Source organism: Cryptomeria japonica, chromosome 5, assembly GCF_030272615.1.
Source record: "Cryptomeria japonica chromosome 5, Sugi_1.0, whole genome shotgun sequence".
NCBI classification, from domain to species: Eukaryota; Viridiplantae; Streptophyta; class Pinopsida; order Cupressales; family Cupressaceae; genus Cryptomeria; species Cryptomeria japonica.
The window spans coordinates 158,289,211-158,314,715 of record NC_081409.1 but is presented as its reverse complement, the minus strand read 5'-3'; the positions used below and the strand labels follow the sequence as shown (position 1 = coordinate 158,314,715).

Genomic DNA, 25,505 nt, shown 5'->3' with positions numbered 1-25,505 from the left:
GTGCATGGTTAGTTTGAACTCAAATTGTGCTTAGTTCAACTGCAAGTGTTCGTCTTAGGTTGCGCCAGAATTGGGTACCTAAAACAAGTGTCTCCGGTCTGAAAATTCTTCATCCCTTGAAATCTGTCTACCCACTACATCAACTGTTATCATCCTTGTCTTTAGGCTTCCTGAACCCTTCCCTTTTGATTTTATTTCGCAGTCCGAAAATCACAGCAGACCAGCTTGTTGCAAAACGTAAGTCCCCTTGTGCTCCCAGCAAATCACATCAAACACTGAGTAATCCTGTAGTCAAGACCTGACAACCGAAACCTTGAGGTCATCCCCCATTGATCAATTTAAAACAGCATTAGGGATTTCCTTATCTCAAGAGAGGATAGGATACTCAACGAGTACATTCTATTTTGCGTTGGCCGGATGGAGTCGTAGTTCCGCGATTTTAGCCACGTCAACAGTACCCTACAGATGAACACCAAGGCTAAAAATTGTTTACAATGCTCTTTGCTGTAATATTGATGTGATTGCTCATGTTAACTCTATTTGGAACTTGAATTGCAGCAATGATGTCTGACAAAAAGTCTTTACCATTCTTTAGGGCGGTGTTATCATGCCCAAAAAGAAAGGATTTAAGTGGTTATTTAATCTGCATGGACTGCCTATCAAAAATAAACAACAGACTAATGATGTCTAGAGTATCTGTAGAGTTTCTGAATCTATCATGCATATTTTCTTTGACTGTGTTGTGGCTAAAGAAATTTGGAATCTATTTGGAACCAATTTTTCTGATAAATTGTCTTACTATGATGTTATTTTTGGTTACATTAATGGCAATAAAAAGGACAGTAATCTTTTTTGGGCAGTTTTATCATGTGAAATCCTTTGGGCTATTTGGTCACTTAGCAATGAAGAGAAATTTCAGGGTAAGGGTAGACTGCTTACTGAGTCTTTAAGAAGACTCATTCTTTACAATGTTGAAATGTAGGTCACAATTGCTATGAGACTTTCAAAGAAAAAGTTCAAGAGATTCATTGAAGATGGTACAATTAGAATTTACCTCTCAGAGCTTTCACATGGGTACACATGGTCCAAGTCTAAGGTTGCCTTTATGAGTGTGATCAATGAAGGCCAGCGGGTGGAAAGGGAATATCAGTCTCAACAGTTAGCTGCAATGGGGGCAGTGAATCGGAACAGAAGCATCAATGGAAGGCCCCTTGGGGTGGACAGCTTGGGTGGATAACTAAACTTTTGTCACTGTCTTTGAGTCTTGCTCTGAGTATGTGGATGTTCATGTCTCTTGTTTTGATACCATTGGGATGTATAGGCACAAAACTCTTTTGGGATGTATAAGCAATGTATGAACTTATATGTATATGGTCCTCGGTGTTTATGAGTCGATGTATAGGTCCATTTTGTCCTTGGGGCACTGTGTATGGTTACAGTTTGATGGGGAGCAGTACGTAGTTTTATATTGTCTCTTGACATGGTTTACCTGATACTGTGATACTATCTGTGATATTGTATCTGTTTTCTCTCTATATTTAATATATAAAAAAAAGTTATAAAAAAATTATAAAATATAATAATGTCAAATTGAACTAGCGTAAATGTTAAATTTTTAATATAAATAAAGCCATATTTATAAACTATACTATTCAAAATTTAAAGTTTTAAACCCATCTTATATCGCGACTGGACTATTTGATACGAATTTATATGGCTTGGTTGCATCTCAAGAAAGTAGGGTTTTCCTTTCATGTGTTTTTCTCATAATTGTTGTGCTATCGGCTCCTATACTGTGATTTCACGGGTATTTTTAGGTTTTCATGGGTTTTTTTTTCACAGGTTTTTTGCAGCAGTTTTTTGGCATTTTTCCCAACTTTTTGGCATTTTTAATGAACTATTATGCATTTTAACTCAAAAAATTGTTGACAATTTGGTCAACGATTTTTTTTGCGAGTTGCAATTAATCTAGGGAAAAAAGTGTCCACCTTTCCGATCTATGACTAATCGCATATAATCATGATTTTTTAAGATTATTGCTTCTATGAGTGTAACAATCACTTGCAGAATAGCTCTTGCTGGTCTCTCTACTCTTTGCCCACTGAGATAAAGTAATGTGAACCATCTGTGTTCACTCTCTACAGCACTTACACACTTAAAGCAATCAGATTAAGATATTCCTCGGGGTTAAACTTTAGTGTTCCATGGGGACTTGTTATCTGTCCTCTGAGGCTGTCTTGAATGTATTGAATGTTTCAGAGATGGAGGAATGTAGAACATACCCCACATTGTGATATTTTGTTACACCCATCGATGTTTTTGGTATTTTTTTATTATCCTTGTGATGTTTACTATTCAAGGGGTGCTTGAGGACATCGAAACTTCCCTGAGGCATCAAGGGATGGCCCCATCTCTTACGGTTGTACCAGGGATCTCTTAATATAATTATAAATTTAAAATAAAATGGAGGATAATGGTAAGGTAGTTTCGAACATTCATTTGCATGATCATTTGATAATATGACAAAATCAGGTATTCATATGTACAACTGCATATTCATCTTTCAGTGCTTCAGTCAATTTTGGATTTTAATTTTCAATGGTCAATGCTAAATGTCTATTGCTCATTGTTCAATGTCATAGATGTTATTGTTATATGAATTTCAGCTCGTTTGAAATTTTAATGAAATTGTTCAATTCTACAACTGAAAAGATATAATTTTAAATGTGATCTTTTATAAATCTTTATATATAAGATATAGGAAATTTTCTGCTGTCTGAGATGTTGGAATTGTATGTCATTGATGTGAACATTATCAAGATGTCAAGATGCGAGAGCCAGATTATTGAAGGTTGTCATTGATGTCAAAGTGCTTAGTCAAGATCGTTGGAAATAATGTTTCCATTGACGTCAAAGGGAAATAAATGTCAGTGATTTAATGAGTACATTGATAAGATGGTACGTTGATCATATTGAAAACACTATACATTGGATGGGATAAAGGATTTATAGCAGACTTAAAATAGACCTTTTGAGGAAGATTGAACAGATTTTGTGAAGACCTTATGATCAGATTTTTGAAGATTTATTTTGCAGCTTTATATCTGATTTGATAGCATATCAAAAGCAGAGATACATAAGCAGACCTAAAGGAAGCTTGTACCAGATTTGCAAGCGTGTAGACAGATTTATAGCAGAATTAAAGAGATCTACAGAAGACCTGTGAAGGAACTCAAATGCAGATTTGTAAATAGAAGTACATACAGATTTGAAGATAAGTATGTAAAAAGATTGCATCGAATTTGTGAGACAATACATATATATGGAGCAATGAATATTCTGAAGAGAAGAGATCATCATGAAAAGCAGCAGTTAAATCTATTTATGGCCGACCTCATATTGCAAGAAAGACTGAAATTGGATAAATCCTTGCTGGCCGACCTCTTATTAAAGATTAAATTAAGATTAAAAAAATATAGTTTATTCATTATAAGGCCGAACTGATATGAATAAAAAGGTGTAATTTGAGTTTAAAAGTGTCCAAAAATGAAAAATTATATGAATAAGAGCAGAACAACTGCAGAGATATAGGAGATTTGAAAGAGATATTGAGAAAGAAAATAGAAAAAGGAGTCATATAATTCAATCAAGAGCAGAGATGATATCATGAAAAGCAGCGATATTACTATGAAGGGCAGCAATTAAAAGATTTCCAATCAGAATTTCAAGAGCAAATTTACGAGTTGTGTGCAGATTATGAGGTTCCTTTGAGCAGACCTATGAGTCTTATATAAGCAGATTTATAGAGCTTGAATGAGCAGATTTGTTAAGTATTGGAACAGACTTGTGGAAGACATTGGGACAGATTTAAGAAGCATTTTCAACAGTCCTTTTGAAGTATACACAAGCAGATTTTTGAGCAAATTAAGAGGCATATTGTAGCAGAGATATAAGGTGAACTTGAGAAGACTTTGAAGGAGAATTATTGCAGATCTAAAGGCAGAATTTGAAGGTGAATTATTACAGACCTATGAGCAGACATTGAAGGTGAATAATTGCAGACCTATGACATACTTTAAAGGTGAATTATTTCACCCCTACAAGCAGAATTGGGAGGTGAATAAATAAAGGAGATCATTATGTCCATCATCCGTTGAAGAAGCAACATAAAAGGTGGAACCTAGTTTAGATTTGAAAGTTGGTGCTTCCCAAAGGAGAGATTGGTGTCTCTCACTAAGTTGGTGCTTAGTTGTGGGGTTTGGTGCCTACAAACTAAGGGGATTGGTGTTTCATGTGGGTTGGTGCCTACAAAGTTGTAAGAAGTTCTCTATAAAAGCAGTATTTTGTCGATTGCTAAAGTTACAGATTGAGAAAAATGTTCTTATACCAATTTACCCCCACTCTCAGTATAAGTGTGTGTGTTTTCTTCATGGTAAGCAATACCTCGCCCTCGAAAACATAATTATTGGTAATTATTATACTACACATCAAACCACAACAACAAAAAGTTGATATCTTTCCCTTGCACATATGGGTGTAGCCATTGTGCTTGACATCACGATGAATTGTTGTGTCTTGTCGACATCTAGAAGGATTCCTCCCTAGCTAAGAGGGAGTGTTGATAATATAGCGTCGGTAGTAATCCTACAAGCCGACTATTTGAGACCAAATATATGAATGGCCTATCGGCCTTACATATTTGGTGATAAGATTTACAATATCCATTAATGCATCACATATAGCATTATCGGGTTATCATTATTTACTATGGATTATTGGATGTGCTTTATCAGGGTTGTTAAATAATCATTGGGCAAATAAATTATATTATTATGAATCGATTCATGTATAACCGATTGTGATGATTGTAAGAAGATGACTTGTCTTATATTTAAAAGCCATGACCTCTCTTGGAAAGACATCGGGTTGAGTATATATATGAAGATAATGTATCTCCCCCTTGGACAAAATTTGGACATACACAAAAGTTCGGATACCATACTTGCTCAAGCAGATCGACATCCTTCAGCATATTGTGAGCAAAGTGAAGATAGGTTTAGACAGATGGTAAAACACATAGAGCAGATCGATACCTGGGATGCGATCAACATTTCTCTGTGCTTTTGTTTCTCAAAGGTGCCTTTCACATATTTCCTAGCATTTCTGACAAAATCATTTAAACTAGGATTAGAACGAGAAATATTCACCACCCTGAAAATTTATCAATTGGAAGTTGATTATGATAGAAATATTGTCATTGATGTCAAGAAGGTAAGAAGTTGTATCAAATCTGTAACGGTGATTCATCAAGTCAATACTGCTTAAGTATATAGAACATGCAGTGATTTTATTAGTAAAGGATGACAGTTCAAGTGGAGCAATTTGTTTAGATTATAAACATTGCACATGAAAGCAGCAAATTACCACATGCAGCAATCTGTTTAAATTTGTCTCAAAATAACATACTTAAACAGACCGACCACTATTTGTCATGAAATTGTTAATACAAAAAAAGCAAAAGATTGATAATGCAAAGTTGGGTAATTGTGCTTATGTTCCAACTTCACATTAAAGGAGTTATGATTAATACAATGATACCTTAGAAGACATGGATATGTGATAAGCAGTTATTCATCATAAATATCAAGGACGAGAATTACAGCAAAAGGAAATGATTGCATTGATGTCAAGAACCATGAATAGAACCTAAAACATAAAGAGAAGAATCTACTTGTGCATTACGTCAGCAACAAGGGAAGTAAACAATTTGTACATGTAGATTCAAGACCCTAGATGATGGAAAGACTGCATCCATGCAATAAATTGAATACTTTTGAAGAGTAAGGAATCATCATCAAAGAGAAGAAGGGCAACCTTCTAGCTGTGGAAATCAGAAATTCTGAAGATAGAAGACTCTCTCAAATAAATGAAAAGATAATCTTCATCTAGCAGACAAGGACAAAAAAAGAAGATGATGCAAACTCTTTTGAACATTCATAGAGAATGTATGTCACCCATACAAATCAGGATACAAGGAAGAGGAATGTTAGAGCAAGGGGGAGAATGAAAACATCCTTGACAGGGGAGCATTAGAGAATCTTCAAAAGGGGGAGAAGTGTATATATTTGATGGGAGTTTGCGGACAGATGTTTCTAGTGATACATTCATGAAGAGAAGCCTGATGATTATCTCTTTGTCATTGATGTCAAAGGGGGAGAGAAAGATGAAATGAGGGAGAGCTAGAAGAGATGAGAAAGAATAGGTTGCCATCAATGACAAAGGGGGAGATTGATAGAAATATTGTCATTGATGTCAAGAAGGTAAGAAGTTATATCAAATCTGTAACGGTGACTCATCAAGTCAATACTAATTAAGTATATAGAACATGCAGTGACTTTATCGGTAAAGGATGACAGTTCAAGTGGAGCAATTTGTTTAGATTATAAACATTGCACATGAAAGCAGCAAATTACCACATGCAGCAATCTGTTTAAATTTGTCTTAGAATAACATACTTAAACAGACCGACTACTATTTGTCATGAAAATGTTAATACAAAAAAAGGCTTATGGAAGAACAGCTATGTCTCGTTTACAAATACCAATACTTGTAAGAGTATTGATTGAAAGAACTCTATTAAGTCAATAATTGTACACAGCAGTAACTTTCTTATCCTCATTTTACAGAGATTGAAAAGATAATAGTTCAGTGAATAAAATGGCATGTCATGGAGAATACGTAATTAAAAGCTATGAATAAGTGGATCGTCGCAAACAAGCAAATAAAATATATATGCATCGATTTAATAAGGAGACCACAATCTGTAGTGTGAAGACTTCATTTTGGTCGCAGTTGGAATGCCTTCTGCTGGGCAGAACATTTCATCGGGCTCTATGCATTCAGCTATTATATATTTTCTGAGCATGAAAGTCCATGAAAGTTACAACAGCAGTAGACAACGATATTGGTGTTAATTTTAACACTTTCAGATTAGCTAAGACTCAGAAAATCAGAATTTATTTACTAATTAGATTCATTAGATTTAGAGATTTATAGTTTCAGATTTAACAAAGCAAAGAAAATAAAGAAATAGAGACAAGACACAAAAACCCTGGGAAAACCTCCTAGGAGGAAAAACCCAGCCAAAAAAGATCCTCAGATCTGATTATGGATTATAGTTATGCAAACAATACAACACTTATCTCATGTGCTTTGTAGGTTCAGATTTTGCTGTCACTGGAGGTATGGTAGATCACGGTGGCTGCTTTCAACATTTACTTGCTATTATGTGGGAGATGAATGCTGATGTTGTCTTAACCTAAATTGCAGACCTTTAAGAAGTTCACTGATTCCTTGTGATGGATTTCGCACCTCCTAATGGCAGATGTATGTTGCTGTTGCTGTCATGATTTCGCACCTCCTATATATGTATGTTGTTGTAGCTATCATGTATTTCACACCACCTTCAATATGCAGATTGCTTTACGTGCAGATCTCTTGTGATTTCTTGGAGTTCGCATTAGGCATGTAGGTTTCGCATGAAGAAGCAGATTGAATTGATTTATTAACAAATGAATCTTGATCTTTTATTTATATGGAGCGAACTCCTTAACTAGGTTGGCTATTCAATAAATAAACTTTTTACTTATTTCCTTTTATCTGCCTTGTTAATAGGGTTGGCCCTATTGGATAGTGCGTTGAGTGTTTATTTGTTATAGCGTGGGAGATAGGGCCACGTTAGAGGGAAGAGAGGCCAGACCTTATTTGGGCGGATTCCAAAGTTGCCTAAGGCAATTTGAATCCGCCCTTTCCCTAATTAATATCAACACTCCCTCTTAATTAGGGAGGAGAACATAACTATAATCTTCCATCTTGCATACACAAGCAAGGAATGGAATTACATAATACAATCTTCCAGCTTGCACACAAGCCTAGACTGGATCCACCTTACATTGCCCGCAGAGGGTGGAGAGGATCTTTTCGACCATCTTACATTGCCCGTAGAGGATGGTCAATCAATTATACTAATACCATCTTACATTGCCCACAAAGGATGGTTTTAACAATTACACTTCTCCCTGAGAAGTTTTACAATGCCATCTTACATTGCTCGCAGAGGATGATTTAACATTTTACAATACCATCTTACATTGCCCGCAGAGGATGGTTACTAATTACACTTCTCCCTGAGAAGTTTACAATACCACCTTACATTGCCCACAGAGGGTGGTTTAACATTTACAATACCATCTTACATTGCCCACAGAGGATGGTTACTAATTACACTTCTCCCTAAGAAGTTTACAATACCACCTTACATTGCCCGCAGAGGGTGGTTTGATACAACACAATGTATTACTGAGATTGAGATTCCCTTTCAATTAGGGTTTCATTTTCCATAATACCAAGTTTGTCCCTGAAGTATGCAAACTTCACTTTGGATAGAGGCTTGGTAAGAATATCTGCAACCTGCTCATCAGTGCTGACATACTTCAGCTGAATAGCACCTCTTTGCACCATGTCCCGAATGAAGTGATAGTGAGTTTCCACATGTTTTGACCTGTCATGAAACACTGGGTTGATGGACATCTTAATACAACTCTGGTTATCACAGTGAATAACTGTAGGATCCCAAGCCTGACCAAACAGCCCTGCAAGAAGCTTGCAAAGCCACACTGCTTCTCTAGAAGCTACACTTGCTGCAATATACTCAACTTCAGCAGTACTCAATGCCACTGAAGATTGTTTCCTGCAAGCCCAAGAGATTACTACGGGTCCCAAGCTAAAACAGATACCGGAGGTGCTTTTCCTGTCTTTGACGCTTCCAGCCCAGTCTGCATTTGAATAACCTTCCAAGGTTATTGGAGTGTTAAGTGGATACTTCAGCCCAAAACCAACTGTGCCTCGCAAGTATCTTAGGATATGCTTGGCTGCAACAAGATGAACATGTTTGGGCATGCTCATGAACTGGCTGAGAGCATTTACAGCAAGACATATGTCTGGTCTAGTGTTAACTAGATACATCAGTGATCCAATCAACTGCCGGTACTCGGATGGATCTGCAAATTCAGAGTTAGCTGCAGAAACACTTAACTTCTTTAAGTTAGATTCCATAGGAGTAGACATGGGTTTACAATCCATCATTCTAAATCTTTTCAAAATGTCAATAGTATACTTTCCTTGACTTAGAAAAATTTCGTTAGATCTTTGCCATACTTCTAGACCTAGAGAATAATGCATTAGACCTAAGTCTTTCATTTCCAATTCTGAAGCTAATTCTTTCTTGCATCTAATAATAAGTTCATCTTTACCAGTAAGGAATAAGTCATCCACATAAAGAACTAGAATTAGCATTTCATCATTGGCTACCTTAAAGTATATGTTAGAGTCAGCATCATTTTTACAAAAGCTTAGACTTAGCAAGTATTTATCAATTCTTTCATACCAAGCACGAGGAGCTTGTTTAAGACCATACAGAGCTTTCTTTAACCTGCACACATGAGTTAATCTATCCTGAATCTCATAACCCTCAGGTTGCTCAATATAGACTTCTTCCTCAATGACACCATTGAGGAAGGCAGTCTTAACATCCATCTGATGTAGTTTCCAACCCCTAGCAGCAGCAATAGCTATTATAGTTCTAATAGAGGTATATCTAGCAACAGGAGCAAATGTTTCTTCATAGTCTATGCCTTCCTTTTGAAAAAAACCACGAGCTACAAATCTAGCCTTATATTTTTCAATACTACCATCAGCATTATGTTTAATTTTAAATAACCATTTAGAGGAAACAACAGATTTACCTTTGGGTCTGGGCACAATGTCCCACACATCATTCTTGATGATTAACTGATATTCTTCATCCATAGCAAGTTTCCAAGCATGATGAATCAAGGCTTCTTCAACATTGCAAGGTTCAGTTTCAATGAGATTGCACATCAAATCAACGTAGTTGGAGAATACCTGAGGTCTCTTAGTTTGACGAAAGGTGCCACTGGGAGCAGCAAATCTTTCAGCTTCTTGAATGGTGTTCCTTACCCAAAGAGGCCTCTTTTTGGTAACGACAATGTCGGTAGGAATATCAGTGGGATTCATGGGCTCTGGTGGATCATCATGATCATCTTGAGGTGGAGGTTCTACTTGCTCCCTCTGAATCTCAGGGTTAGAATCAACATTTATATTTTGATTGTCATTAGTTTCATCAATAACACAAGAACCTTTTGATTTCTTAAAAGCAATATCTTCTTCAAATGCAACATCCCTACTTACCTCAACATACCTTTGACCTGGGATGTATATTCTGAATGCTTTGGAGGATTCACTGTAACCGACTAGAATGCCTTTCTTTCCGGAGGGTTCCAGTTTGGTTCGCTTTTCTTTGGGCACATGAACATAAACAAGACTTCCAAAGATTCTAAGGTGACTGATGTCTGGTTTGGATCCTGTGAAGGCTTCTTCAGGGGTCATGTTCTTTAGAACACGGTGAGGGCATCTATTCTGGATATATACAGCTGTTCTGGAGGCCTCTGCCCATAGGGAGGTCTGCAAGTCTTGATCGTGAATCATAGCCTTTGCAACCTCCACAATAGTCCTATTCTTTCTTTCGGCAACACCATTTTGTTGAGGATTGTATGGAACACAAAACTCCCTCTTAATTCCTGACTCAACACAAAAATCATAAAAGCAACTGGAGGTGTACTCACCTCCATTGTCAGATCTTAAACATTTAACTTTTTTAGCAAAGGAGTTTTCAGTTAATGCTTTGAACTCTTTGAATTTACTTAGGACTTCATCGGATTCTTTAGATTTCAAGAAGTAGATCCAAGTTTTTCTAGAGAAATCATCTATGAAGATTACATAATAAAGAAATCCACTAGGAGAAGCTATAGACATAGGACCACATAAATCAGAGTGAACAAGTTCTAGTTTGTCTTTAGCTCTATTTTCACTTTTATGAAATGGACTTTTAACATTTTTACCTATAGCACAACCTTTACAAGTGTTATCATGGATTTGACTGAGTTTAGGCATACCTTTGACTAACTTTTCAAGGGATGGAAGAGCTTGATAATGCAAGTGTCCAAGCCTTCTATGCCATAACTCACAGGATTCAGGAACCTCATTAATGAGTGCTTGAATAGGGTCAGTAGAGAGTTTATAAAGATTATCATATCTATGACCAATTATGTGAGCAGATTTAAAACTAGATTTCTTAGGCCATGCAAGAACTTTTCCATCAGAAAATGCAATTTGATAACCTTTATCTTCTAGAGCAGAAATGGAAATTAGGTTTCTTTTAATTCCAGGAACAAACAAGATGTCACTGAGGTGCAAGGAAATACCAGAAACTAAATTTAGAGAGGTAGAGCCAGAACCTCTTATCGAATAACGAGCATCATCACCAATTACTACATGAAGGCTAGTATCCTTTTCTACTAAGTCTGAAAGGTGATCACAGTAGCCTGTGATGTGTCTGGAGGCACCACTGTCAATCAACCAAGTATTGCTATCTGAAGGAACACTGTTAGACAGAGCGGAGATGAATAAAAAATCATCATTTTGTTCTGATACTTCATAAAGCAACGGACACGCAAGGTATCTCTTGGTTTCTTCCAAGGGTGCTGGGAACTAAATGGTCTGAATTCCCTATTTCTTTTAGGATAAGGTTTCTTCCAATTTCCCCCTTTCTTGCATTGTGCTGCAAGCATGTGATGATCATCTATATGGGGACTTTTGGTTTGACCTCTTGTGATGAGGCGAGACTCTTCTTGGATATAGTCATTTTTAAGGCGATCAAGGGTGGGTAACTCAGTCCTACCACTTATGGTTTGGATAAATGACTCCCATGAGTGAGGTAGACCATTTAGGGCAATCATGACAAGGTCTTTATCTTCCATGTTATGGCCAATTAAACCTAGCTGATTCTTTAGTTCTGAAATTCTCATAAAGTAGGAAATAATAGAATCTTCTTTTGCCATTTTGATATTAAGTAGTTGTTGTCTTAAAGTAATTGCCCTACTAAAATTGTTAATTTCATATGTACCTTGTAAATGGTTGAACATTTCCCTTGCAGTGGTAAATGAGGCAATAGAGGTGACTAGGTGGTCTTTGCCTAAATCAATGAGAATCTTCTTGGCCTTGACAGCATTCCTTTTGAATTGTTTTAGCTCGGCTGCATCCGTAGGTTCAGTTAGCTCTTTTGCTTCTATGAATTGGAGAAGATCTTCTTCCTCTAGAGCCAACTTGATTCGAACTATCCAGGCATTAAAGTTTAGATTCCCATCAAGCCTATCTTCAACTTTCAGCCCCATTGACCTAACCTGAAAATGAGACAACAATCTGGAAATAAAGGAGTACTGAATTATGAATCTGAAAGTTGATCTAGCCTATAGCTCTAATACCATGTTAATTTTAACACTTTCAGATTAGCTAAGACTTAGAAAATCAGAATTTATTAACTAATTAGATTCATTAGATTTAGAGATTTATAGTTTCAGATTTAACACAGCAAAGAAAATAAAGAAATAGAGACAAGACACAATTACCCTGGGAAAACCTCCTAGGAGGAAAAACCCAGCCAGAAAAGATCCTTAGATCTGATTATGGATTATAGTTATGCAAACAATACAACACTTATCTCATGTGCTTTGTAGGTTCAGATTTTGCTGTCACTGGAGGTATGGTAGATCACGGTGGCTGCCTTCAACATTTACTTGCTATTATGTGGGAGATGAATGCTGATGTTGTCTTAACCTAAATTGCAAACCTTTAAGAAGTTCACTGATTCCTTGTGATGGATTTCGCACCTCCTTCTAATGGCAGATGTATGTTGTTGTTGCTGTCATGATTTCGCACCTCCTATATATGTATGTTGCTGTAGCTATCATGTATTTCGCACCACCTTCAATATGCAGATTGCTTTAAGTGCAGATCTCTTGTGATTTCTTGGAGTTCGCATTAGGCATGTAGGTTTCGCATGAAGAAGCAGATTGAATTGATTTATTAACAAATGAATCTTGATCTTTTATTTATATGGAGCGAACTCCTTAACTAGGTCGGCTTTTCAATAAATAAACTTTTACTTATTTCCTTTTATCTGCCTTGTTAATAGGGTTGGCCCTATTGGATAGTGTGCTGAGTGTTTATTTGTTATAGCGTGGGAGATAGGGCCACGTTAGAGGGAAGAGAGGCCAGACCTTATTTGGGCGGATTCCAAAGTTGCCTAAGGCAATTTGAATCCGCCCTTTTCCTAATTAATATCAACAATTGGCATATAAATACTCATGACAGCCAACCATATAAGGAAAACGGTAATTTATAAATAATAGCGATATCAATATTAGAAGCAAGGCTGTGATTTAGAAAAAGGTGGCATAAAAGACAAAATTTGTCTTATTCAGTAAACATCTAGGTGGCATATTTTGTCTTATTCAGTAATCATCTGTTTAGATAAAATACGAGTTTATAAAGTCAGTATGTCAGAGATAACAAGAAGACAAAGAGCAAATAAAGAAAACAATATTGATGAGTCGGCAAACCAAAAAGCAAGCCCGGTAATCATATAAGACAAATTTTTTGTCTTATTCAACTGACAAGTCAGCATTTCACTTAGACAAGGAGACGTCTAAGTTAATTAACTTAATTGATTTGCTAAATGGAAAGGTACGATATGAGGAGGCATGGTTTAACAGTTAAAATACGTAGGGTGGTAACTATTACAAGAGACATCTCTTATTAAAAGATATGTCCTTTCGAAGGCATCTGGGAGATATGTGAAATACATTTAGAAGTGTGTAGAAAAAGAAAATATCAATTAGATATACATAGGTCTGAAAATGAAGGCATAGAAGAGAGATCACCGCAGATTTTATCAAAGAAAATCATTCCAGATTTGTAGGTGTGTTGTGTGTTAAAGACATATCATATATACTAGCAGATATATGAACATGAATGTGCAGATTTGAAAGAGAGTTCAAGGGACAGAAAATATAAGAAGACCACGTGAAGAAAGAAGACTGATCGAAGAACATTATACAGTAAACTGTAAAGTAATCTTTGAAGCAGATTTATCAAAGTAGATAGAGGATATATAGTGTATAATTCTGAAATAATTTTCAGACTGTGTGTGGAGTAGAGAATAATAATTTTCCGAATGTGAATGATACATGAGTTATAATTAAAAGACAAGAAAATCATCTGTACGGAATACACCAATGTATCAGAATTGAGGAAATTTAAATGAAAGCCACTACCATGAATGTATGCTGTGTATAAGAGGAACTGGTAAAACAATACTGAAACCATCTATAACAGAAGGAGAATTTTGATGCAGATTATGAGAAAATAAAGAGTATGGAATAAAAAAAGGAAGGAAGATCTTTGAGATGTAAGTGTGCAGTATATGAGAAGTTTATATCAAATATACATATGAAGAAATATGAACAGTTAGGATGGATCTCAAGGCAGAAATGTACATGAAGAAATTGCCATATTTATGATCAGATTTATAACAGAGTTGAGAAGGGAATTGTAGCAGATATAGAAGAAGATTATGCAGACTTAAAGGTAGATTTGTAGAGTTTATAACAGAATTAGAAGTGCAGATTAGAGAACGGATTGGAAAGGATTTTATCAGGGAATTGTGATCAGTTTTGTGGCAAATTTATTGTCACCATAATGGCAGTTTGAATAAGAGAGTTGGAGAAAGAAAAGGATATCCATCATCCGTTGTTATAGCAACATTGTCAAGGTGGAATTTCAGATTTATGAGAATTGGGTTAGTGCTCACGAATTCTGAAGTGGGAGTTGGTGCTTCCAATGGGTTGGTGCTCACAGAATTTTGAAGTGGGAGTTGGTGCTTCCAGTGGGTTGGTGCTCACAAATTCAGAAGTGGGAGTTGATGCTTCCAGTGGGTAGGTGCTCACAAAATCAGAAGTGGGAGTTGGTACTTCCAATGGGTAGGTGCTCACAAAATCAATTTGGGGAGTTGATGCTTCCAGTGGCTTGGTGCTCACAAACAGAGTTAGGGGTTGGTGCCTCTAGTAAGTTGGTGCCTACGAAATATTGTAAAAGAAGAAATATATAAAAGCATTCTGGTGCTCACAGAATTCTGAAGTGGGAGTTGGTGCTTCCAGTGGGTTGGTGCTCACAAATTCAGAAGTGGGAGTTGATGCTTCCAGTGGGTAGGTGCTCACAAAATCAGAAGTGGGAGTTGGTACTTCCAATGGGTAGGTGCTCACAAAATCAATTTGGGGAGTTGGTGCTTCCAGTGGCTTGGTGCTCACAAACAGAGTTAGGGGTTGGTGCCTCTAGTAAGTTGGTGCCTACGAAATATTGTAAAAGAAGAAATATATAAAAGCATTGATTTACCGTGGTTTTCTCCCATATGGGTTTCCACGTATATATCTTGTGTTCATATTATTTAGATCACATATGAATGTTGGTGTGCAATGAATATGTTAATGAGATAAGTTATATACTTGTGATTGAAGTTGGAAAAGTTTAAATTGGTAAAATATCGTTGTTATACTGATTCACCCCCCCCCCCCCCCCCCCTCTCTTAGTATAACCGTGTGCTCTTCAGATTAGTACTTTCACTTGATAAGATTTTTAATCCCCAACTCTTAGTCACTAGATAAAATATATTAGAAAATTTTTAATCAACAAAGTGTTAATGTGTTTTTTAGACAATTCTAAACACAGAATAAAATACCAAGGTATCTTATCCTCTCTTGATCAAAATCTTCCCATTTGTTGAACTGCGTGATCAATTGGAAGACTCCAAGGTTCCTAATGTTAGGTATTGACTGGTGGATAAGCTCAATTGTTTGATGTGATAATGTTGGAATCACAAGGGGACTTACATTGAATGTATGAATGTTTGGATACTTGGACATTGCTAGAACTTGATCATCTAATATTGCAACCTTGTGATGCTTTCTCTCCTAAACTAACTTGGATTGAAAAAAAAGGACAAAAGGGTAAGGGTTTAGGAAGACTAATCTACTCCTAGGAATGTAAGAAGTAGTGAATGACTTGGTAAGACTCTACTAGACTTTGCTTTGACATCAATGAACAACTCCTCAAAGCTAGTGCAATCTTCTAAGGTAAATATATGATGTTCAAATTACCACCAACAACACAGACACCATCAAGGCAATGCATATCAATGTGTGAATAGCAATTGAAGTTAATCTTGAATAAGGATTCCTGTTGACCACGCAAGGTAAGTTTACAATCAACAAACTGCTAGTAGTATGGATATGTGAATTTCACCATCCACAAAATCTTTTATTCATCTAATCAACATTAAAGCAAATGAGAACTAGAAACCATGCAACTTGTTGAAACAACACATTTCACCATATCTTCAATGAAAAGAGTATATTCGTTTACAATTCTTAGCAACAATTTCTTCTTCTCCTACCCCATCCCACACTAACTCCTAATTGCTTAGCAACTATTCTTCTATTCTTCTAACATTAGCCTTAACAAATGAGAGAACTGGGCCTTATATAGAGGTCTCATTACAATGAACGGGTCAGATTGATTCACAATCAATGGCCAAAATCAAAAGATAAAACCCTAATTAGTGTTTGTTACAACTACCATTACATTGACCAATGAGAGATGAGGATAGGTAAGACAAATAATATTTGATGTAGTGCCACATGTCACTTGTTCCATCCTTGAATGAATGTTGACTTGGAATCCTTTGATGGGATGAATGGTGACTGGGATGCCACCTCGGCTTGCATTGTAGACTTAATCAATTTGCCGTGAACATTCTTCTTGATGTTTGGAATTCCTTGTGATCATGTCTTGGATTTGTCTTTGTAATGTCCCCCTTTTAGCTCTGTTGTTGTTTTTGGATGGTTTAGCCTATTCCTAACCCTTGTAGGCAAACATAGATGATTAGAGGGTCCTTGGTAGTGTTCAGTGTTTTTTCTCCTTCAAAGCTCAGTGTCGGTTCAGGGTTGGCCTTCGTTAGACTCAGTTCTTCATACTTACTGTTTATAGTAAGTCACCATTTCAATGGAGTCAGTATTGCTATATGTAGTAAGGCACCTAGACAGGCCTTGGTTGCAGTGTTGATCTCCATATTTAGTTGGGTTGGCGAATTTATGAGCATTTAAGGAGTTATTATCATTAGGGTTATATTACTGATAATAAATTAAAATAAGGTTATATTATAAAGTTATAAAATGCATTTTTATAATCAATGGGGCCATGACCCTCTATTTAAGTGATCTAAAGTGTAATTGATTATTACCTTGGTGGGCGCCCAAATATTAAAATATTTTATAGTCATTGAGCAAATATTTAATATTATTTTTAATGGATTATTAAATGCTCAAGGAGGGGGGCCGACTTCTTAAGGAGATTATATATTAAGGCATTCAAATAAAATGTTTTTCATTCACTTGAGCAATGGATATTTGTCATCTATGATCTGTGGGAAGAAGACAAGGGTTTTTCTACCTTCAATCCACCATTGGGAATGGAGACTCTCATTGGTTTGCAATCTTGAGGCTGTGAAATACCAGCTGAATCATTGTTTAATTGTGGACTTCATTCAAAGGTCCAATTTGTGCATATTGGTGAAAAATTCAAAGGTTTTACGAGGGTTTGATGTGCTGCTACAGTACCTGTGAACAATGACGCTACAGTAACGTGAACAATGCATGCTACAGTGGAACTCTTCTCTCTTGGCACCTATGTCTGGTCCATTCGTTCGTAATTTCCAGAATTATATTCACAGTTGAAATGTCTAGGGTTATGCTGTATAAAGAACAGTACCAGGTGCAAGCATTCTCACTTTTCATTGCTGTTTCCGCTTCTCACAATGCTAGCACGATTTGGAAGGAGGGTTCCTTGTTTCCTTAGCGAATCATCCTTATTGTATAATCAGAATTTCTCTTATAGTTTTCAAACAGTCGGTGAGGGTGTTTTTAGGTTGTGTAAAGGAAGCAAGGTAAATGTTTGATGAAATGACTATGAAGGTTTAATAGCTATTTCTGACTTGCTGTGTTTCATGCAATATGTTCGATAAAACGCCACTGCTGTATGAGTATCTTTTCAGAATATTATTGCCATGAACTCATAGTGATATCTAATCATCATTTAGAAAAGTTGTATATCAGTAGTATACTTGGTTTGCATCTAATGAAGGAGATACGAGGTTGCATGCCAAGTGTTTGATGATTTGTCAAGCAGCTGTAGTTATTATTTGTAGTCACTTATATGAATGTAAAAAATCAAAATCAGTCGGCATATCATTTCTATGACATTGTTAGTCAATCTTTCATGGTTAGAGGCATTCAAAAACATCATTTGCAACATACAAGATCGAAACAATACAAACAGAAACTCATAACAACAAGTTCAGACATTGTATGCAAAATGTTCAACAACATTCCTTGAGGGTTTAATTAGCAACTTGAGGTCAAATTAGACAAGGGCAAAGTTGCATAGAAACGGATACGGATACAAATATGGATACGGCCATTTTTTAAGACCCCCAATATGTATACGGCTGGATACGTAATTCATAAAAAACACATACACATATTCAACACAATTTTCTAAGTTACTCAAGGAGATCTTCATTACTTCAAAAGCAATATAGTCACATAATTGCTACATAAATAATGATAGGTTGATTTAACATTTAACAATATGCAAAATAGTAGAGTTGCATTGGAAGATAACCCAAAAAATGGGTCACTGAAATAGAAAAATATTTCATTTGTCTTTCTCATTTGGTGTAGATTTTGTTTATACCAATTTTTTTTTTAAAATTGCATGAATGAAGTTTTTTAAAATTAAATTTAAGAAGATTTATGTCAAATTTAAAAACAATCAAATCACATAGTATCTAGCATGATTGGAAACCAAAGTTTTTTGTGCACGTGTGGGTAAAGTATTCGACATGTATCCGAGCTGTGTTGGATACGTATCTGTTTCAGATACAGAAACGGATATGAGGATATGCGTTCCTAGGGAGGGACAAAGGAGTTTCCAGCTACTCTGGACAAGGGATACTACAGTCTTTCCCCCATTTGTTCACCATCATAGTGAAGTTTTCTTCATGTTTGAGCTAGTCCTCATCTTTTCTTTTTTTGAAATCCGCTTCCCATCCTTGAAATGTTGATCTTTCTCACTCGCATTTGTGATGTTGTCCTTGCAATATACTTGTAGAGCCTTTTCTCCAAATCGTACCTTTAACTTTTCTTGAATTTGAACCCTGATTCCTCCTCGTAGCATTGTTTAAGTTTCTTCATTCTTGCATTTCACTTGCTTGTCCTGTTGGAGCTGATCCTTCATCATTTCTTGTTTTGAAGTGCTGAGCCCTTGGTATCCCTACAAGCTGCATCTTCTTTCACCTCAAGCCTTCATCATCGTGCTTCCCTTCCTTGTAGCAGACATACAAAACAAACAAATATTGAATCAAACACCTATGGGGTAAACCTTGTTTCAACCTTGGTGGGAAATCGATCCTTGTAGGGTCTAATTCAGTCCTTGAAATTTATCATTGTCTTCATGATCACTTTCTCATGATGGAAATTTGAAGGTCATAGGGATCCTTGCTCTTAGAAAATTTCACTTCATTTTGATGCCTTACCCTTGGAGTGGAGATTCAATCTCCATAGGGACTCCTCATTCCTCATGACCGGTGCTCTTCCTTTGTAATTCCGCCCTCAAGTGGAAATCTGACCCTCATCGGGACTCATTGTCCTTGAAAATTTTGTGTTGATTTGATCACCATTTGATGGAGTGGAAATTCGAACCCGATCAAGACACTTCAATGTTCCATACTTTGTCCTCATTCCCGATGGGTAAGTTGATTGTTATTCCTAAGTGGAAAATCAAACCTCATAGGAACTTTTGCTCCCAACCTTTGTCCCAGCTTGTGATAGGTAATTTGAACAATTAATTTTCTAGTTAACTTAAGTTCTGATTTCAATTGATTTTCAAATTTATGAGCTTTCTAAAATCAGAAATTTCGAAGTTGTGAAACATAATTCTAGGAAATACAAGTGATTTAATCAAAATCTGGAAACTTTGCTCCTAGCAAACCTGATTTTTAAACATAAGATAGATTTGATTTCAATGTGAAAGGCTGAAAATGCCCTTCCAAACTCAGAAAATGAATGATATTGCAACCCAATTCACTGTTTCAGGTTGATTTTTGAGTATAAAGGTCTGGAACATCTCTGAAAATCGTGTTCTATCAACTGGAAATCATCCCCTTCATTGCACAATTCATGTAGTTGATGTGGATTGGATTCACTTGGCTGGAAATGATGTGTTTTCAGTCTGAGATCATGGCTGGTAATGGTTGTCTCAGCCAACAATAGCGCCTTTGATAATGCTGCAAATACCTCCAATGGTAGCGCAATTAATGCCTTGGGCAAAAATTGTACCCCTTCCTCCTTAGGCGATTCCAATGTTTACTTCCAGCTCCCTTGGAGTCAAATCAGTGACTTAATGATATAATATTGCTTGTTGGTCTGTGTTCTTATTCAACATTTCACCTTTCACTTTCACCACATAGCGAATGTGGGATAATTTATTTTTTTTACCTTTAGCAAGGTGGAAAATCAATATGCATTGGGACATTTAAACTTAGCTTGATTTCCCTTTCATTTTGTCCACCAAATGGAATGTTGGAAAATCGCTCTTCATGGGGACTGATTTTCCATTAAAATCATAATACACTTTGCCTTCAAATTTCATTTGATCATGCAAGGGGAAAATTGATGTCCATCAAGACACTTGATTTCTATCATTAATTCACTTTCCTTCACAGATTTTTCCCAAGTGGAAATTTGCCTTAAATCAGGACTGATTATTCTTGAAAATTCCTCACAAAACTTGTCAAATACTTCCTGTTGGAAAATCAATAGTCATCTGGACACTTAAACTTGTTCAAATCCTTGCAAATCAGCCTCAAGTGGAGATTTGATCTCCATAGGGATGCTTCAGTCCATATAAAAAAATTTGCTTGACTTGAGTGGAAAATCCAAGGTCATTGGAACTAATGGATTTGTATTACCTTTGCTCATTCATCAACTTGCAGCCTTATTGACTTTCATCCCACTTTGTTCCACTTCACAATGAATGTGCGATAAATATTATAAAATATCGGCCTAGTGGAAAAACGTGGGTCATCAGGACTAATGTATTTTTGACTTGTGAAATTTCTTCCTTGAGTGGAAATTCCTGAGTCATCAGGACTTTCCACAAAATCATTTGCAAACTCAATCCTGGAGTGGAAAAATGACCTCCATCAAGACATTAAATTAATACTTTAACCAGTGGAAAAACACTTCCCATTGGGACTTTTGATTTTATGCCTTAATTGGTTGGTGGAAAAACGTTTTCCATCGGGACTTTGTTGATTTTCACACTCTAAAAGTCCAAACTTATCCAATTTCATCATTTTATGCAGTGGAAATTCTATTTCCATCAGGACTTTTAACATTTTGTCAAGATTTGGGGGCTGGTAAACAGAAGTCCATCAGGACTTTGTGTGTTTTTGTCTTGTTTTACCTCCTAGGAGTGGAAAAACGACTCCTATAGGGACTTTTAACACTTTTGCACAAAATTTACATCAATTTGCAACATTCTCATCGTTTGTTACTTGAATTTTAAGGCAAATTGAAACTCGAAACTTAGAAAAATAAACCGACAAGCTACGGCAACTTGACACTTACGATCATTTCCTTGTAATTTTAACACCCTTTTGCATTTTGACATGACACCCTCTCATAAGCAAAGGCAAACACTAGGAAATTATTGCTAAACTAAGATGACCTAAGCAAAGCATCTACCCTAAAAAGCAAAAAAGTGGGGGTCCCCATTTGCAATGGGGCAATGTGTGAAAAGGTCACAACACAAAGTTTAGTTGCTTTGTTCTGATTTGGGCTATTTCTTATAAGCAAATGTTATTTTCAACTTGTTGATAATTATGAAACTAAGGTAAAAAATTAATTTCCCTTTTCTGTTCCATAAAGCACCATATGGACTGTTCATGTGTTGATTGCTCAATGTTTTGCAGGGGATAATAATAAAGTAGATGATAGGGTTATGTATGCTAATGGTCAGCTTTGGCTTCAGAAGCATCATATAATGGGTCGTGCTGTTGGGTAAGCTGTTGTTTTTTAATACTTGAATTTTCTCTCTATAATATAACAAAGTGATAAAATAGTTGTCTTCCTTTCAAGGCTATATTGCACAATAAAAGACCTTGAAACTATGATGCTTTTTGTTGACCTTGTATTTTCATCTTCCCATGGCAATGGTTTAGTTTGTTGCTTGTTTCCAACCTAGTTATTTTATATTACGATTATAATTGTTGTGAGTAATCAGTAACGGTTATAGACAAATGTCTTACATGCAGGTTCTTACCATATGTCGGTTGGGTGACAATCATTATTACTGAAAAGCCCATTATCAAGGTTTGTATATGGAATTTTATTGATATAATTTTTAAAGAAGCTTGCTATTCACTCTAGTCATTTTTACCCTCAATAGCAAAATCATATTAGGTATTAAGAAAACAATTTATGAGCCCTTCTTCAGTTCTTAAAAATTCTACTGCTGTTATTTACTTGACATGGCAACTGTTCTGTGTTGCCAGTACATACTAATAGCGGCTTTGGGTTTGCTGGTAATCACATCAAAGGAATAGTTATTTGGTCATATTTTTTTTTGTGTAGGTAAATTCAATCCCTTATTTTTGCATTTTGTGTTCTATTTAGTTTTAACTGTTCCAGTCATGCTCAAATTCAGCAGTTGATTGCATTATCTAATGTAAGAAACAAGATATAACCATATGCATCATTATTCCTCATCTTCATGTTCTTTTCTCAAAAAGAAATACATCTTAGATTTCATCAACTTCATTTTGGATTGCAGGTTTTTAGTGTATCTTTGTTGCAACCTACAGGCATGCTTGTGAATTCCAGCAAAGGACATTCGAGTAGCATTCTTGATTGTGATGTTAAAGGTTTTTTATTGTAATGGAACTCACACACCCTTAAATTTTTTTAGTTAGGAGTCAATGATTGTGATGAGAGACATTTGGCATTATCCTGATATAGATTTGGTCTGTTCAAGGTGTTAGATTTATCATTTTGTGCATGGATTAAGTTTTATTTAAATGAAGAAGATTCATTCGGAGTATTTGACATAGCTGTCAAGGTAAAAGTCCCTTGTCACATTACATAAGAGGACATTTTTACTCTGCTAGCATGTTCAATGTATAATTGTAAAAAAGTACACTTTCTTGAAGTGCCATCGAGGTTAATTAATTTAATGCTACCAATAAACACACAATTAACCTAAATAGCTAAGTTGCTTCTTTGGTTATGGGAACAGGTACATATTCACTGTACGGTTTTGCTGGTACAGCAATTTTTTTCCATTGGGTTCAGTACTGCTATTTACAGTTTGGTAGAGATGTACTCTATATATCTATCTATATACCCATAACTCGAAGAAAAAGAACATTGGACCCCAAACTTGTCATTAATACGTGAATCTTTGTTTTAATAGTGTTCAAGGGGAGCTGTAAGGCCAAAGCCACAAAGCTCTCTCTATAGGCCACTCACTCAAACTCCAACAAAAACAAAGTTTTGAAGAGTTTAAGTGGATTGTGTGTGCTATATATTATAGTTTACAGTACTAAAAATCATATGACAAATATAAACTCACAACTTTGGGATATCTAATGAAATTGTGATGATGATTAACAACACAAACTTTGAATCTCAGTGAATATCTAATTCACTTTTTCAATTTGGATGCATTTTGTATTCTAGGTGTTTATGGGCACAACCATGCTGCCCCAAGTACACTTAGGGTACATCGTTGGTTATGACATCTCAGACATGCTCCAACACCCATTTAGTCCTATAGTGAGACCCAAAACAAGAGAATCCAATAACATAGCTAAATAGCAACCCTAGGCAAATATAAGAACTTAGAATAGTAAATACAAATTCAAGAAATTAAATGTGAACAAAGGTTGTACTTAGATCTTGATCCAAGGATGGCTTATGGATGCCAATGACCGAGATCTTTTGCAAAACAAATACTCTCCACAAATTAGCAAGATGCAACATGACAAATGTCACATTACCACTTGAAACCAAATGTACAAAGAGATGCCTTGCATATAAGGGCAATTAAGAAGAGGTGAGAAGGTAGGTGTGAAGACTCTAACTACCCTATTCAAGTGTAGGACTCTGTGGACAAGTGTTGGGACACTTGGTGAGTCTCCATGGGGTGAGACAAAAGTTTCTCAACTAAATAGGCTAAACTTAGGGAGTAAGCTAATCACATAAAAGATGAGTCCCAACAACATAGCCTGATAAGGTACTCATGTACAAATAAATATCTCTCAAAAACAGAGAAAGGGAGAAAACCTTGTTGGAACAAAACTCCTCTCTAAAAGAGAGAAAGAGGAGAATAAGACCTCCTACAAAGATGTCCATGTGAAGATGAACATGACGAAGAAGAACTCGTGAAGCATGTCAATAATTGTAAACTTTGTCAAAAGATGAACAAGTGTATGTGGGAAACAACGAACCTCCAAAGGTGTAGATCAAGAGATACAAAAACTCTACATGAGTGAACCTATAGATCACTACTCAACCATGAAGTTGAAGATGTAGATAGAACTATGATCAAAGAACACAAATAGCAAAGCACAAATGTTACATAGTACACTACTTTAAGTGTCTAGTGTTTAACATGGATGATCAAAGAACACAAGTAACAAAAATGATATATTGAATCCCCCATACAAGAGATGCAAAAGAGTAGGTAGGTATATTTGACCCCCCGCAAATGTGTGAAGTCTATATGGCTCCATGAGGTTCCTCCACTGGTCCACTGAAAATAGAAAGCATTAGTAATATAAATGTCATAAGTACTCCCTTAATATTGATGAGGAAGTGTAATGATGGCAAACCAATTGAAATTGGGCACAATGGCGTGCACATGAATGAGACCCAACATTAGATCCATCATTCCATCCATAAGGAACACACATTTAGTTTTGTGGCACTTTATATGAATGCATTTACAAAATTATATGTTGGAGAATTGAGTTCTTATATGTTTTATGTTAGAGGGTGAACAATGTGTCTTTCAAACCTCAACAAGATGACAAAAACATAGACCCCACTGAAAGTATATAGTGGTATGACACTTTATTTTAGTGCATTTTCAAAATTGAAAAGATGTACAAGGACTTAAAAAGGCACAACTGAATCTGATGTCCTGGTATATTGTCATCTAAAATAAACATCGTCACTATGTAGAACTCAAAAAATCTTGCATGTTCAAAAAAAAATGACACCAAAAAATGTGCTTGTATGAGTTTGAATGAGCTTCTCAAAGTTCCAAAAATTGGCCTTGTGCAGGGTGTCCTCTAAGAAATAGAAAACTAGAAAAGTGTCATAGATCATTTTGCAAAATAAGTTAGACCATTG

The 25,505-nt window shown here is 36.0% G+C and overlaps 1 protein-coding gene across 6 annotated transcripts in view; it reads left to right on the top strand.

Moving 5' to 3' along the window:
- The window catches only part of LOC131072694 (uncharacterized), a 98,146-nt gene extending 74,824 nt beyond the window's left edge, over window positions 1-23,322 (top strand). For 4 of the 6 annotated variants that reach the window (XM_058008929.2, XM_058008927.2, XM_058008931.2 and 1 more), the window contains 4 exons: window positions 22,064-22,151; window positions 22,406-22,463; window positions 22,646-22,724; window positions 22,924-23,322. In XM_058008929.2, coding sequence (XP_057864912.2) covers window positions 22,064-22,151; window positions 22,406-22,463; window positions 22,646-22,696 — 197 coding nt within the window. In that variant the 3' untranslated portion in view covers window positions 22,697-22,724; window positions 22,924-23,322. The remainder of the gene's footprint in view (window positions 1-22,063; window positions 22,152-22,405; window positions 22,464-22,645; window positions 22,725-22,923) is intronic. The other 2 variants (XM_058008928.2, XM_058008930.2) reach the window with 1 other exon arrangement.
- The last annotated feature ends 2,183 nt before the right edge of the window (window positions 23,323-25,505 follow it).